The sequence below is a fragment of the Ursus arctos genome, unplaced genomic scaffold (genome assembly GCF_023065955.2).
Source record: "Ursus arctos isolate Adak ecotype North America unplaced genomic scaffold, UrsArc2.0 scaffold_31, whole genome shotgun sequence".
NCBI lineage: Eukaryota > Metazoa > Chordata > Mammalia > Carnivora > Ursidae > Ursus > Ursus arctos.
In genome coordinates this window covers 2,601,889-2,614,900 of record NW_026622997.1, presented here as the reverse complement: position 1 = coordinate 2,614,900, position 13,012 = coordinate 2,601,889, and the positions used below count along the sequence as shown (strand labels likewise).

The following is a 13,012-nucleotide window of genomic DNA, read 5'->3' as shown; positions in this document are numbered from 1 at the left end:
TAAGTTTGTGTACAGGTGTGTGTTACAACTTTTTAGATGCAACACCAAAGGCATACTTCATGAAAAAAAATAATCGAGAAGTTGGACTTCATTAAAATTAAAAACTTCTTCAAAAAGACACTGTCCGAAGAATAAGAGGAGAAGTTACATGCTGGCAGAAAATATTTGCAAAATTTACATATCTGACAAAGCACTGCTATCTAAAATATACAAAGAGCTTTTAAAACTCAACAATAAAATAGACAACTTGGGCAAAAGATCTGGACAACTCACCAAAGAAGATATACAGGTGGCAAATAAAAGATCCTCCACATCATATGTAATTAGGGAGCTGTAAATTGAAAAACCAATGAGAAGCCACTACACACCTGTTAGAATGGCCAAAATACAAAACACAACACCAAATGCTGGTGAGGATGTGAAGCCAACAGGAAGTCTCATTCACTGAGGCTTGTAAAATGCATATCCCTAATGAATAATAACGTTGAGGCTCTGTATCATGGGCTTATTGGTCATCTGTACATTTTGTTTTGGGAACAAATCATTTTGTTCTATCTATCCAAATCATTTACCATACATCATTAGTTTTTGATGTAGTGTTCCATGATTCATTGTTTGAGTATAACACCCAGTGCTCATTACAACACGTGCCCTCCTTAATACCCATCACTGGGCTAACCCTTACCTCCCCCCCCCCCCCGAAACCCTCAGATTGTTTCCTGGGTCCATAGTCTCTCATGGTTCATCTCCCCCTCTATTTCCCCCCTTCAGTTTTCCCTTCCTTCCTCTAATGTCCTCCATGCTATTCTTTATGTTCCACATATGAGTGAAACCATATAATTGTCTTTCTCTGCTTGACTTACTTCACTTAGCATAATCCCCTCCAGTTCCATCCATGTTGATATAAATGGTGGGTATTCATCCTTTCTGATGGCTAATATTCCATTGTATAAGTGAACCACATCTTCTTTATCCATTCATCTGTTGAAGGACATACTGGTTCCTTCCAGTTTGTCTACTGTGGACATTGCTCCTCTGAACACTTGGGGCAGGTGCCCCTTCTTTTCACTACATCTGTACCTTTTTTGTAAATACCCAATAGTGCGATTGCTGGGTCATTAGGGTAGCTCTATTTTTAACTTTTTGAGGAACCTCAAAATGGCTCACTATTGAGTTGTGTAAGTGTGTTATACACTCTGGACCCAAGTCCTTTATCATCTATCACTTAAACACTTACCTAAATGTTTTGCACATATTTTTCCCCAACCTGTCACTTGATTTTTAATTATCTTAAGTAACTTTTGAGATTTTTTTTTATACCTTAAGTCCAATTTATCGTTTTTTTTCTCTATAGTTTATGCTTTTTGTGCTCTAAGAATTTTTTGCTTAATCTAAAGTTACAAAGATTTTCTCCCAGTTTTTCTTCTAGAAGTTTTACGGTTTTAGTCATTATGTTTAGGTCTTCATCCATTTTAAGTGTTGTCCGTTATGCTGTGTAGGGTCTGAGTTCACTTAGAAGCGTGTGAATATGTGAATATGCACTTTTTCCAGCGCCGTTTGTTAAGGCCTATTTGTTCCACACTGAATTATCTGGGCGCCTCTGCCAAAACCAACTGCTCATGGAGATACGCGGGTCCATTTCTCTGGACTCTCTCTTGCTTTATAGTAAGTTTTGTAACCAGGTGGTGTTAAGTCCTCTGACTCTGCTCTTCTCCTTCACAACTGCTTTGGTTCTGCACCTTTGGCAGTCCATGTAAATTAGAGTCAGCTTGTCATTTTTACAAAACTGCTCCTTGAGATTTTGATTGGGATGGCATTCAATGTGTAAGTCAGTTTGGAAGAATTTGCATCTGAAAAATGTGGAATTTTCTGTCATAGAATGTGTTGTTTTTATTGTATTTTTTGTTAAATTTATCTCTAAAAACTTCACTTTTTATACCCTTCCAAATTTTTACATTTCCAGTTCCAGCTGTTCATTGCTAATAAACCAGAATACTTATTAATAAATAGAATTATAATTTATTTGTGGCCTGTAGCTTTGGTAAACTTATAATTTTCAGTAGCTTTACAGTAATTCTTCAGCATTTTTTCATAATGATCACATCATATGTGAGTAGAGATAGTTTTGCCTTTCCTTTCCAAATCTTTGCTTTTATTTCTTTCATCACTTGTACTGGCTAGAACCTTCAGGGTGATACTGAATAGAAGTCAAGGTCGGATAGCCTTGTTCTAGACCTGATCTCAGTGACGAAGCATTCAGTCTTTCACTATTAAATATGCTAACAGTAGGGTTATCCTTTCAGGTTAGTCTTTTATAGGTTGGTGAAATTCTCTTATATTACTAGTTGGCGGAGACTTGATCCATGAATGCATCCTGATTTTGTCTTGTTTATTCTGCACTATTGAGATGATCGGACAGGTCTTTTTTAGTCTGATAATAGGATTATATTGATTTCTAATAAATTCCAACCTATACTTAAACTTTTCACCTGCTTTAATTTTTTGGAAGTTTCTTTTCCCACTTTAAAAATTCAGGCAACATTTACAAAAAATGCCCCTTTTTAGTGCCACGAGTTCTGACAAATGTACAGTCATATAACCACACCCACAATGAAGATATGAAATAGTTACATCACACCCCCAACCTCCCCATGCTCCTTTTGTGGTTAACTCCTGCCCCTACATTCTACCCTGCTAACTACTGACAATTTCTGTTCCTTTAGTTTTGTGCTTGTAAGAATGTCCTATGTAGCCTTTTGTACCTGCCTACAGGGTAAGGGAGATTCATCCCTGTTGTTACATCTATCAACAGTTCGTTTCTTTTTACGCTGAGTATCCCATTGGAATATTGTCTGTAGGCTTTTGGAGCAGGAACTTTGAGTCAGTTAGCTACAGAACCATTTCAGACTTAAATCAACTCTGTGATACCACGTGACTGACACATGAGGCTCTCGATCTCAAATGAGCACTTGTACATTACCTAGCACTGGCTGATGAGAAAAATACAGAACCTTTCCTCAGGTCCCATTGTGCCCTTTGTGAAAATTGGGGCTGGAGGGGAGGTGGGTGGGGGATGGGGTCACTGGGCATTAAGGAGGGCACTGGATGTAATGAGCCCTGGGTGTTATATGCAACTGATGAATCGCTAAATTCTACCTCTGAAACTAATAATACACTATATCTTAACTACCTTGAATTTAAACTCTAAAAAAAGAGAGAGATTGGTAGATCGGGTAGTAAAGTTTGGACTGACCTACTGGAAAAGCTAGACAGTTACACGAGAAAAAAGGCAGATGCTGAAGATGAGGAGACACTCAAAGTCAAAAGCCAAAGAGCACTGTCTAAGGGAGAGAGTTTGGAAGTTTATAAAAGAGAGAAAAGAGAAAGAAATTTGTATTAGCTGCTGCGTTATGGCAAGGGAGGCTTCCACGATGAGGAGAGACGTCTGAAAGGGAGTGTTGTCCTGTGTGATGACTACTGTGTCAATGTTTGTGTGTTCTAAGAGACTTAAGTAAAATTTAAACATTTTTTTCCATTAAAAACAAGAAAGAAAATTGGGGAAGCTTTTATTTGAGAGACAATGTGAACTTAGATCCTAGAGTTTGGCTGCTTTCAAGTCTGTGGTGTTCAAGTCTCTGTCAGGACACTCGATACGTGAAAGAGATGGTCTCACACAGAAACCACTCGTTTCTCTAAGCCTTTTCTACTCTAGCTTCCCACATTTCCTCCAGATTAGGTTAGATTATTGGAAAGAAATGTACCAGACCATATATTCCTAGTTTCTCATGAGAGGAAACTGAATAACTGAATTAAATATGAATTATGTGTTGCAGATTTCTCACGGAAATCACTGGACAGGACCTTTTGAAGAAAAATTTAGTTCTTCAAGACTACAGTTGTGAAGTACTTTGATTTTTAATACGCAATAATCTTTTATAAATTCACCAGACATCTTTTCTATAGATACATCATCAAGAAAAGTCTGTCCAGATGGCTTCCTACTTTCTCCATCAGTGTTTAGCCAGGAAGCCAAATGCCATTATAAGTGTTCATTAGCAGTATGTGACAGCATCCCTACAAACACATGTCTACATATTTTTTTTTAAATCTGGGGAGGGGTGGGTTTCATTTACTTGCTCCACTAAATACGAGCCACTCAATTCTTAAACACACACACACACACACACACACACACACACACAATACCTCTCATGTTTTGGGTCAAGTACATTTGTGTCTATACATTATTTTCATCGTCCTTCAAAAAGAATTGCAATGTTTCCAAAATGAACTCGGCAGTATGTCCGCTTCAAGATGGCTGGTCCCTCTTTAACCAGCTGTCCATATTTAGGATAAATTGTCATTTATCGATCACTTTAATAGAGAGGTGGTAAGCAGAAGGGACAGAGGGACAGCAGGAGAAATAAGTAAGGGTGATGGTCCTATCCATATTATACCTAAGTGAGCAGGACACAGAACATGGGTCATGTTGTTTTCTTTTATTAATGACCTAAAACAGGGGTGCCTGGGTGGCTCAGTTGGTTAAGCATCTGCCTTCAGCTCAGGGTCCTTGGATGGAGCCCCGCATCAGGCTCCCTGCTGAGCCTGGAGTCTGCTTCTCCTTTGGCCCCTCTGCTTGTGCTCTCTCTCTCAGATAAATAAATAAAAAATCTTAAAAAAAAAAAAAAAAGACAGCAAAAAGCACAAAGCTTAAGTGTTCAAGGGTATTAATTTTTTAATATATCTCTATCATCACCACCCCTATCAGTTTTAGAACATTTGTAGCACCCTAGAAAAAATCATGTTTGCCTGTTTTAAAAAGGTGGTTAAAACCACTGGGCTACACCTTATTCAAGGTATTCTGACAAACCATACCACCAATCCTTCGATAGCTCAGTTGGTAGAGCGGAGGACTGTAGATGTTCGGTTGTGGTCATCCTTAGGTCGCTGGTTCGAATCCGGCTCGAAGGACTTAAGCTTTTGACAGGTTGTCATTGATGCCGCATGCGTGGACCCTTAGTGCAGGTAAGAAAACTTGAAGAGTTGGGCACGTTCTCGTTTGTGCTCACAGATGAACTTGTAAGACTGAAAATAATAATAAAAAGATAATAAATAAACGATCCCCAGGTACATACACAAGAAACTGCTTATGTAAGAAGGGGTCTCCAGGGAGACTGACCTTTCATGGAGTTTGGGAAAGGGTCATGGTGCTCGTGGAGAACGGGAAGGACCTCTTGGCCCAAGGTTTTCGTTTTATTTTGGAGGTCCCATGGGCCTTTCCGTTATGCTGATATTTAAGTGCATAAACATTTTATTACTGGCAGTTTCAAATACACACAAAGTAGAGAAAACAGCATAAATTACCATCAGGGCATAACACCTGTACACTGGCATCCTCGATTCCCCCATATGCCCCCTTCCAACCCCCCACCTTTTGAAGCAATACCAAGTTGCGCTCTCCTTTCATCCTTGGTGTTTTGAAGACCGGAATTCAATTCCCTTTACCGCCCCCTCCCGCCTCCAAAAAAGAAGCGGCGAGCAAATGACAAAAAGTTCTCTTCCATAAAATTAATATAAGTGGTGTAAGAACTCGAGGAGGCTGTTTTCTTAGATCTTTCGCCCACTCCACGAAAGAGCGTGCTGCCATGTTCCGGCAGAAATATGCCGGGAAGCCTGCCTGGCAGGAGCTGTCACCTCGGATGGTAGCTGCGGACCCCTTGCCTGGCTTTGCCCACCCTCCCGTTCCAGAGGGATCGGAAATCCTGTCCCGCTGCAGCGAGGGAGGGCTTATATTATCCTTACACTCGTCCGGGGCCTCTTCCAGAAAGCCGGCTGCACGGTGGTCCGCGTTCCTGGCGGCTCGTCTTTGCAGTCCGCCCAGCAGCAGGTGCGCGTGGGAGAAATCGCGGTGCCAAGAGCTTGCGGACGGCGCCCCCTGCCGGGCCGCGCCCGCACCACCACCCGCAGGAGAGAGGCCTCAGCTGGGGTGCAAGGACCGCCGGCCCAGCGGCCCCGCGCCGCCCGCAGCCGACTCACGTCCCGGGAGAGCAGAGTGAAGCGCGCCGCCCCGGGGTCGCCTCGGTCGGGGCCGCGCGCACACATGACAACAGGTGTTTATAATTATATCCATATGCATCACGTGTCAATACAAATGTACGACAGGCGCCCAATAACGTTGTGAAAACAAGAGAAATAACTGCTGCTCATTAAAATTTTATGGACATTTACAAAATCAAATTGAAAACTAATATTTTAAAGTAAACAAAACGTTTTAAACTGAGGTCACAACTGAAATCTTTAAAATCTAAATTTCCAAAACGTGTATTTGCAAAGTTAAGCTACATTTTCAAAACTTAAAAACACTCAGAACTCGAAGTTAAATTTTGAAAAATCATTCAAACTTCAAAACTCAAGACGTTTTTAAAAACTGAAATTTGAGTCAATTTTAAGAGGTGAATCATCCCCCAACCGGAGTCGCACCGGGTCCCTTGCGTGAAACGCTAGTTTGAGCGCTGAGAACACAGAAAGCTCTCCAAACTTCCAAAGTTTCCCCACACTTCCAGAAGAGCCCGCCGCCCACTCTCTTCCATCTCGCCGAGGCGTTCGCTAGGGTACGTTCACCTGGGGACCTACCTGCTCGCCTCCAGTCGCTCCAGCCCCGAGCCCCACCGGCCCCGCCTGTCCCGCCGCCATCCCGCCATCCCGACTTCGCTCCCGCCTTCCAGCTCCGAAGCTCGCGACTGGCCCGGCCCCCACTTCCGCTCTCTCCACCCGATCAGGTCCTTCCATTCATCTCCGCCCCCGCGGCCCCGCCGGCCGTCGCACGCGGTGTGCGGCACACGGCGCAGCGCTTTACGGCTGCCGTGCTTCCTGTCTCCGCCAGCATGGAGGCGGAGGGGTTGGAGAAGGAAGATGCGGAGCAGGAGCCTCTGGAAGGGACAGATCGGAAACCAGAGGCGGAGGCGGAGCAGGAGGAATCCGAAGAGGCGGCCTGTGGCGCCAAGAAGCGGGTGGTGCCGGGTATTGTGTACTTGGGCCACCTCCCGCCCCGCTTTCGGCCTCTGCATGTACGGAACCTTCTCAGCGCGTATGGCGAGGTCGGGCGCGTTTTTTTCCAGCCCGAGGGTAAGAGCGCAGGCCCTGGCTGTGCGGGGAGGACGGTGGCACTCGCCGGCGGGTGGGCTCGCCTGCGCGGGTCCGAGGCGTTGTGGGGGCACCGGACTCGAGGCCGGCGCCCGGCTTCTTTGGGGAGCCCGAGGTTGGATGTAGGTAGCTCAGTAAGCACAGATGAGTAGTTCTCGGATAGTTACCTTTCTTGTAATGTCGACTCCGCATACCCCCCGTTCCTGAACCGAATCTACCGGCTTGCTTTTTCACAAAACTGAACCCATCCCCTTTGTCATCGTGACCCAGGTCTAGAGACAGGGTATGATCAGCTGACGCCAGCTTTCCTGCAGGCACTAACTGAATTGGGATTGGGGGCGTGTGCATGTGCGGAGCAGATCTGATGCAGGAGTTGACGTCTGAGGAAAAGCTTGAGTTTGACTTAGGGAAAGGGTGTACGGGGAAAGGATGGACCTTGGAGTTCTCTTGCCGGCAAAGGCCTTGAGGTGGGATCCTGGCTCGCGGGCGAGTGGGAGGTGACGTTGATTGGGTGTCGTGTCGGCCTCCTCAACCACTGCTGTGTCTTTGGCCCGCAGACGGGTTCGTGAGGCGCAAGAAGAAGGCAGCGGCAGCCTCGGCCGCGGGAGGCAAAAAGCGGTCCAAGTACAGCAAGGACTACACCGAGGGCTGGGTGGAGTTCCGGGACAAGCGAGTAGCCAAGCGCGTGGCGGCCAGTCTTCACAACACGCCCATGGGAGCCCGAAAGCGCAGCCCCTTCCGTTACGACCTATGGAACCTCAAGGTGAGGGGCTAGGCTCGCCTGCTACACCATTTCCTCTTGTTGGCCCTACTTTCTCTCATCTCCTCTCCATTCCTGACGTGCCCTACCCAGATCTTTTCTTGTTTTCCTGTCCACAGTACCTGCACCGTTTCACGTGGTCCCACCTCAGTGAACATCTTGCCTTTGAGCGCCAGGTGCGCAGGCAGCGCCTGAGGGCCGAGGTTGCCCAGGCCAAGCGTGAGACTGACTTCTATCTTCGAAGTGTGGAACGGGGACAGCGCTTCCTTGCCGCTGAGGGGAACTCTGCCCACCCGAATGGCACCTGGACCTTTGCCCAGCGTCCTACTGAGCAAGAGCTGAGAGCCCGGAAGGCTGCTCGGCCAGGGGGACGTGAACGGGCTCGCCTGGCCAATGTCCAGGACCAGGCTCGCTCCAACCGAGGGCTGCTTGCCAAGATCTTTGGAGCTCCACCACCTTCAGAGAGCATGGAGGAACCCTGACTAGTCAGGGACTCTTGAAAGGCAGAGAGACCCTTCCATCTCCTAGCCCTGCTTCCTGTCTAGCTGATAATGACTACTGATAATGATTATATTATCTTTCTAAGACCAGGAGTCTCTGGTGGGTGCTTAGACATAGATGTCTTGTGGGCCTCTGGTCCCCCCTCCAACTCCCATTGCCTGGCTGAGGCACCTAATTCATACTAGCAAGAGTATGACTACTGCAGATGGCTGTCTTCTTTGAGTCTTGGCTGTCCGCCTCCTGCCCAGTGGGATCCTCGAAAAATCCCACTTTCTGGACCCAGGAAGAGCCTTTACTTCAGGCTAGAGTGATAATGTCTAGTCCAGGCAGCGATTTTCCCAATTACAGGTGAAGGGCAGCAGCAACATCCTTTTTATTTAGAAAAGATTAACAGAGTCAGGGGTTAATGGGGTGGGACTGGGTTGGGAGCCACCTTCCAAATGTATGTATAGAAAAGAAAAAATATATATATTTATATACCTTTGTAGTTTATTGGGGGTGGGTGGCATTTTATAACTTCTAACTTCTATCTCCTCATGTCCTGTTCATTCCCCTTAACTTTATCTCCTGGTCTCAGAGCCACCATTCCTCCCCGCACCCACCCAGTTCAGCCTGGACCCCTTTCTATCAAATTAATTTCTTAGCCCATTTTATCAGTTATCTAGTTCAGCATTTACTAAGTCACTATATGAGGACATGGGGATAGTAGGTAATGACACATGGCCCTTGGCATTAAGAGTTACCACTAGAAGGAGACAGACATTTAAGCAATAAATGCACAGAGGCACTGCAGGCATCACAGTAGATGTATGTAAGGGGTAAAGTAGGGGCCGTGGGAGGCCGTGGTTGACTCCATCTGGGAAGGTAAGCAGTGCTTAATGTGGAGCTGATTCCGGATCACACTCTTCAGGGATGGGTCAGTTTTCACCAAGTTTTCCTGATCAGTCCTGAAAAGTGAACAGAAGTCTGACAGCCTGGTGTAGGCCTCTTGTTGGAAACAAAGCTCCTTGGATGGAGTGTTGGGTTCAAACCATTGTCAAGGCTGACAAAGCCTGGGAGGTGGTCAGGCACAAAGGCTGTTCCGCAGGTGCACGTCTGTGGTTAGTGCTTAGATGAGGGCGGGTTCACAGACACCATGCAGAGCGGCCCTGGAGGCCACAAAGAATCTGTCAGCCACTAAGAGAAACTGAAAACTGAGTGTCATAGTAAACTAAAATAAATTTTAACGCAATTAAATATATAAATTAAAACTGGTCACGGGCTCCTGGCCGGCTTCGTTGGCGAAGCTCTTAATTTGGGGGTTCTAAGTTTGAGCCCCATGTTGGGTGTAGAGATCAGTTAAAAAATCTCAGGGGATGCCTGGGTAGCTCAGTTCGTTAAGCATCTGCCTTCGGCACAGGTCATGATCCTGGGGTCCTGGGATCGAGCCCCACATCACACTGGGCTCCCTGCTCAGCGGGGAGTCTGCTTCTCCCTCTGCTCCTCCTGCTCATGCTCACAAAGTCTTAAAAAACTTTAAAGAAACTGGTCAATACCTAGTTCATTAAACTTCTAGGATAATCTGGATTTTGCTTGTGCTATCCCCCCCCCCACCCCCTGCACTGTCCCCAATATAATTACTCATTTGTTTTTTGGGTGAAGTGGATTAATCCACTTCTTTGGCTCTAAAATAAAATCTTAAGGCATGCTAAGATTTTAATTTGACAGGTGCACTTTATTTGGGAGAATAAAAATAACCATACAGTAAAAAATGATGGTGTAACATTTCCCACAATGGCTATACCTCTCATACCCAGCAAAAACGTGTGTAATGTTACACCCTCAGTCTTAGGAACTTGATACCCTTGTTTCTGTGTTCATTTCTTGTGAGTTTGTTTCATGTGGATTGTTTCCTCAGGTCATGGTGTCTTCCAAGTGAGCCAGAAAAATCCAGTGTCAGAATTTGATAAGTTATTCCTTTACCCAGAATTCTGAGTGCTCATTGCCCCCTTTGCAAGATAAAGAGAATATCAAGATCAAGAAATTTCTTCCCCTTTAGGTTGCTAACAACTTATAAAGTGAAACACATACAGGGCTTAATATTTTGAATGAAATACACTGTGTTCTCAGGCTGGGTAGCATTAAGTATCAGTATCTTCAAGGTCAGCATTTCAGGCTCCAGTTCAATAGTTCTGCACAATGAGCTCACACCTGTAAAGTGGGTAAATCACAGGTCGTGTGAGAAAATAGGAATGGGCGCAAGAAAATGAATTTCCCAGGAACTGTCAGTTTGATTCCCTGGACACTAAACCCTTTGAGGGCAGGAGAACATCTTTTTTACACTTACAATTTTCTCTTTTTTTAATGTTGCCATGAATGACCCTGACATGGGTCAATTTTATTTGTACAAATATAGTAATTGTATACGAACTCACAGAGTAATTTTGGTAGATAATGTCAAAATGCCTTTTATGAAAAGTGTAAGCCACCATTTCTGGGATTCCTCTTGTAAGTGAGGAAACAGATGATTTAGAAAAATACCAGTCACTGGAAGCCGGATAGCGCAGACAGAAGCCTCTGGCGCTGGTCGTTGGCAGTCCGAGGCCCTACCTGAGGAGCTGACTTAGGGAGAGGGTGGGCCCGCTCCGGGCGGACGGCGAGCTTTGCGGGGCTTTGGCCAAGCGACCGCTGCAGCTCTTTGCGGCGTGCACGCTGCCGGATGGACCAACGCAGATGAAGCGGATGGAATCCGGGAGCAAATTCAGTAGAATTAGGTACAAAATGACGGGACTGAGCGCATGCTGATGGCATACTGAAGGCATTCGCTAAGTTTTTAATCACTGAACAAGAGAATATCACGCCTCTCCCAAAGTCCCAAAGACGAACTGGCTAAGTACATCAGCTAGATTTTCATTTAATTTGTGAGAATGGTCAGAAACAATATTGTCGGACAAAATTTCGGAAGGAAAACCGCAAATCATTCGCGGAGTTCTTAAATAGAAAAGGCCGTCCCTGGGTGGGCTCGAACCACCAACCTTTCGGTTAACAGCCGAACGCGCTAACCGATTGCGCCACAGAGACGATGACGGTTGCTGTTGGATTGTCAAACATGATCATTTCATTTTTTCCAGCCTCACCTGTGTGATAGAATTTACAAACGAAGCTTTCGTTGGGTATATATATATATTGAAGAAATGTCCCCTCATGATTTTTGTTGCTCCTATGTTTGTTTTCAAAACAAGTTTTGATGGTATAGATATTATTCTTAGGAACCTCAGAATGTTGAGTGGGTGGGCAGCAGGGTGCCGGACTGCTCTTGACCCGAATAAGTGTGAATATAATCGAAAAAAGGACATCCGGACAGAATTTATTTTCAGTTCAAAAAGAGACTGTTCGCTGACACTTCAGTTGATAGAACAGCCCCTAAAAGGATTCTGTATGGATGAAGATATATTAAATGGGAAAGATACCAGGAAGAGCAAGGAAGCGAAAACCATTTAGGGGAAAATCTAGAGGCTCCTCAATGCATCCTTAAGTGACCAGGTAAAAGCGTACTTCCCGGGAAATAGCATATTCTCACGTACCAAAGTAGCAGCGCGGAGCTATCTTGCTAATTGCAAAGAGAAAAACAAACCTTTACAAAGAAGAGACTTATGTCTCCACTGAAACTAGAGATCAGATTTAGCATCATTAACGGGACAAATTAACATTATGTGCTTCCTGATGAAGTCACAGGAAGCACACAGCACATGATATTCTGCCAAAAAGGATTAACTTGGATGTAATTAGGTCTGTTGGACAACTTCTAGCCTTGTCGCTTCATTTAGCTTTTTCTCTGTAACAAGACGCTAAAAAATGTCAGTGGCTGTTTGAGTCATGGTTCTTCCAGAGAACATATATGATACATCTCCTTCTCTGTCTCATCTTTCTGCCTCACTCCCTCTCAATAGAGATTTCCCCGCTTCTGTATCTATCCATCTATCTAGCTCATCACTTACCTATCTAATTGGTTTATGTGTAGAGTGGGCCAACGCCGGTAACTCAGGCAGGATCTCTATGTCACAGTCCTGAGACAGAATTTCTTCTTCAGGAAGAAAAGGAGAGAAACATTAAGAATTTAAAATGTTGGTTGAGTAAAATAAGATCTTGGAGATTTCAAAGTCAAAAAATCTACCTGGGGTCCTCGGCAAAGACTTGAGTACTTTGGAATACAAGGTACATGGAAAGGTCTGGAAGATAGTGCAAAACAAACATGAATACGTCCCCCGAAAGAGACAGCACCGGCTGGGAGCAGCGGTAGAGGCAGGTGATGGAAATATTATGATACAATGTATTTTTCTTTGCTAGGAGAATAATAAGTAGCCAAACAATGTGCTGTTTTGTCTTAGACAAAAGGTAGACTTAGAAAGGTTGAGTGACACGCCCAGGGTAACGCTGGTGGATTTCATGGTGAATGAACTCCCTAAGCTCTGAGGCAGTAAGCTCTAGTATATTTCCTAGTACATCTTGACAGAGGAGTACTTCAGAGAGAGTTTCTGATCTAGGGTAAAGGGAATAGTGTCATGTAAGTTAACGTACTGGCTAGTTTCTAGCCGTACTTCAAACTAACAGATCTGGGGAATGGGAAGC

At 44.9% G+C, this 13,012-nt stretch overlaps 1 protein-coding gene and 2 non-coding genes across 3 annotated transcripts; 2 read left to right on the top strand and 1 right to left on the bottom strand.

The window, feature by feature from the left end:
• The first annotated feature begins 4,882 nt into the window (after positions 1-4,882).
• Positions 4,883-4,971, top strand: TRNAY-GUA (transfer RNA tyrosine (anticodon GUA)). Its single transcript is given in 2 exon segments — positions 4,883-4,919; positions 4,936-4,971. It is a non-coding gene; the product is annotated as a tRNA-Tyr (tRNA).
• A 1,856-nt stretch (positions 4,972-6,827) lies between these two features.
• On the top strand, positions 6,828-10,103 carry ABT1 (activator of basal transcription 1). Its single transcript, XM_026511186.4, has 3 exons — positions 6,828-7,125; positions 7,701-7,906; positions 8,023-10,103. Exons 1-3 carry the CDS (start codon positions 6,885-6,887, stop codon positions 8,383-8,385), a joined length of 810 nt encoding a protein of 269 aa, XP_026366971.1. The 5' UTR covers positions 6,828-6,884; the 3' UTR covers positions 8,386-10,103.
• A 1,287-nt stretch (positions 10,104-11,390) lies between these two features.
• Positions 11,391-11,464, bottom strand: TRNAN-GUU (transfer RNA asparagine (anticodon GUU)). Its single transcript has one exon. It is a non-coding gene; the product is annotated as a tRNA-Asn (tRNA).
• Between the last annotated feature and the right edge of the window lie 1,548 nt (positions 11,465-13,012).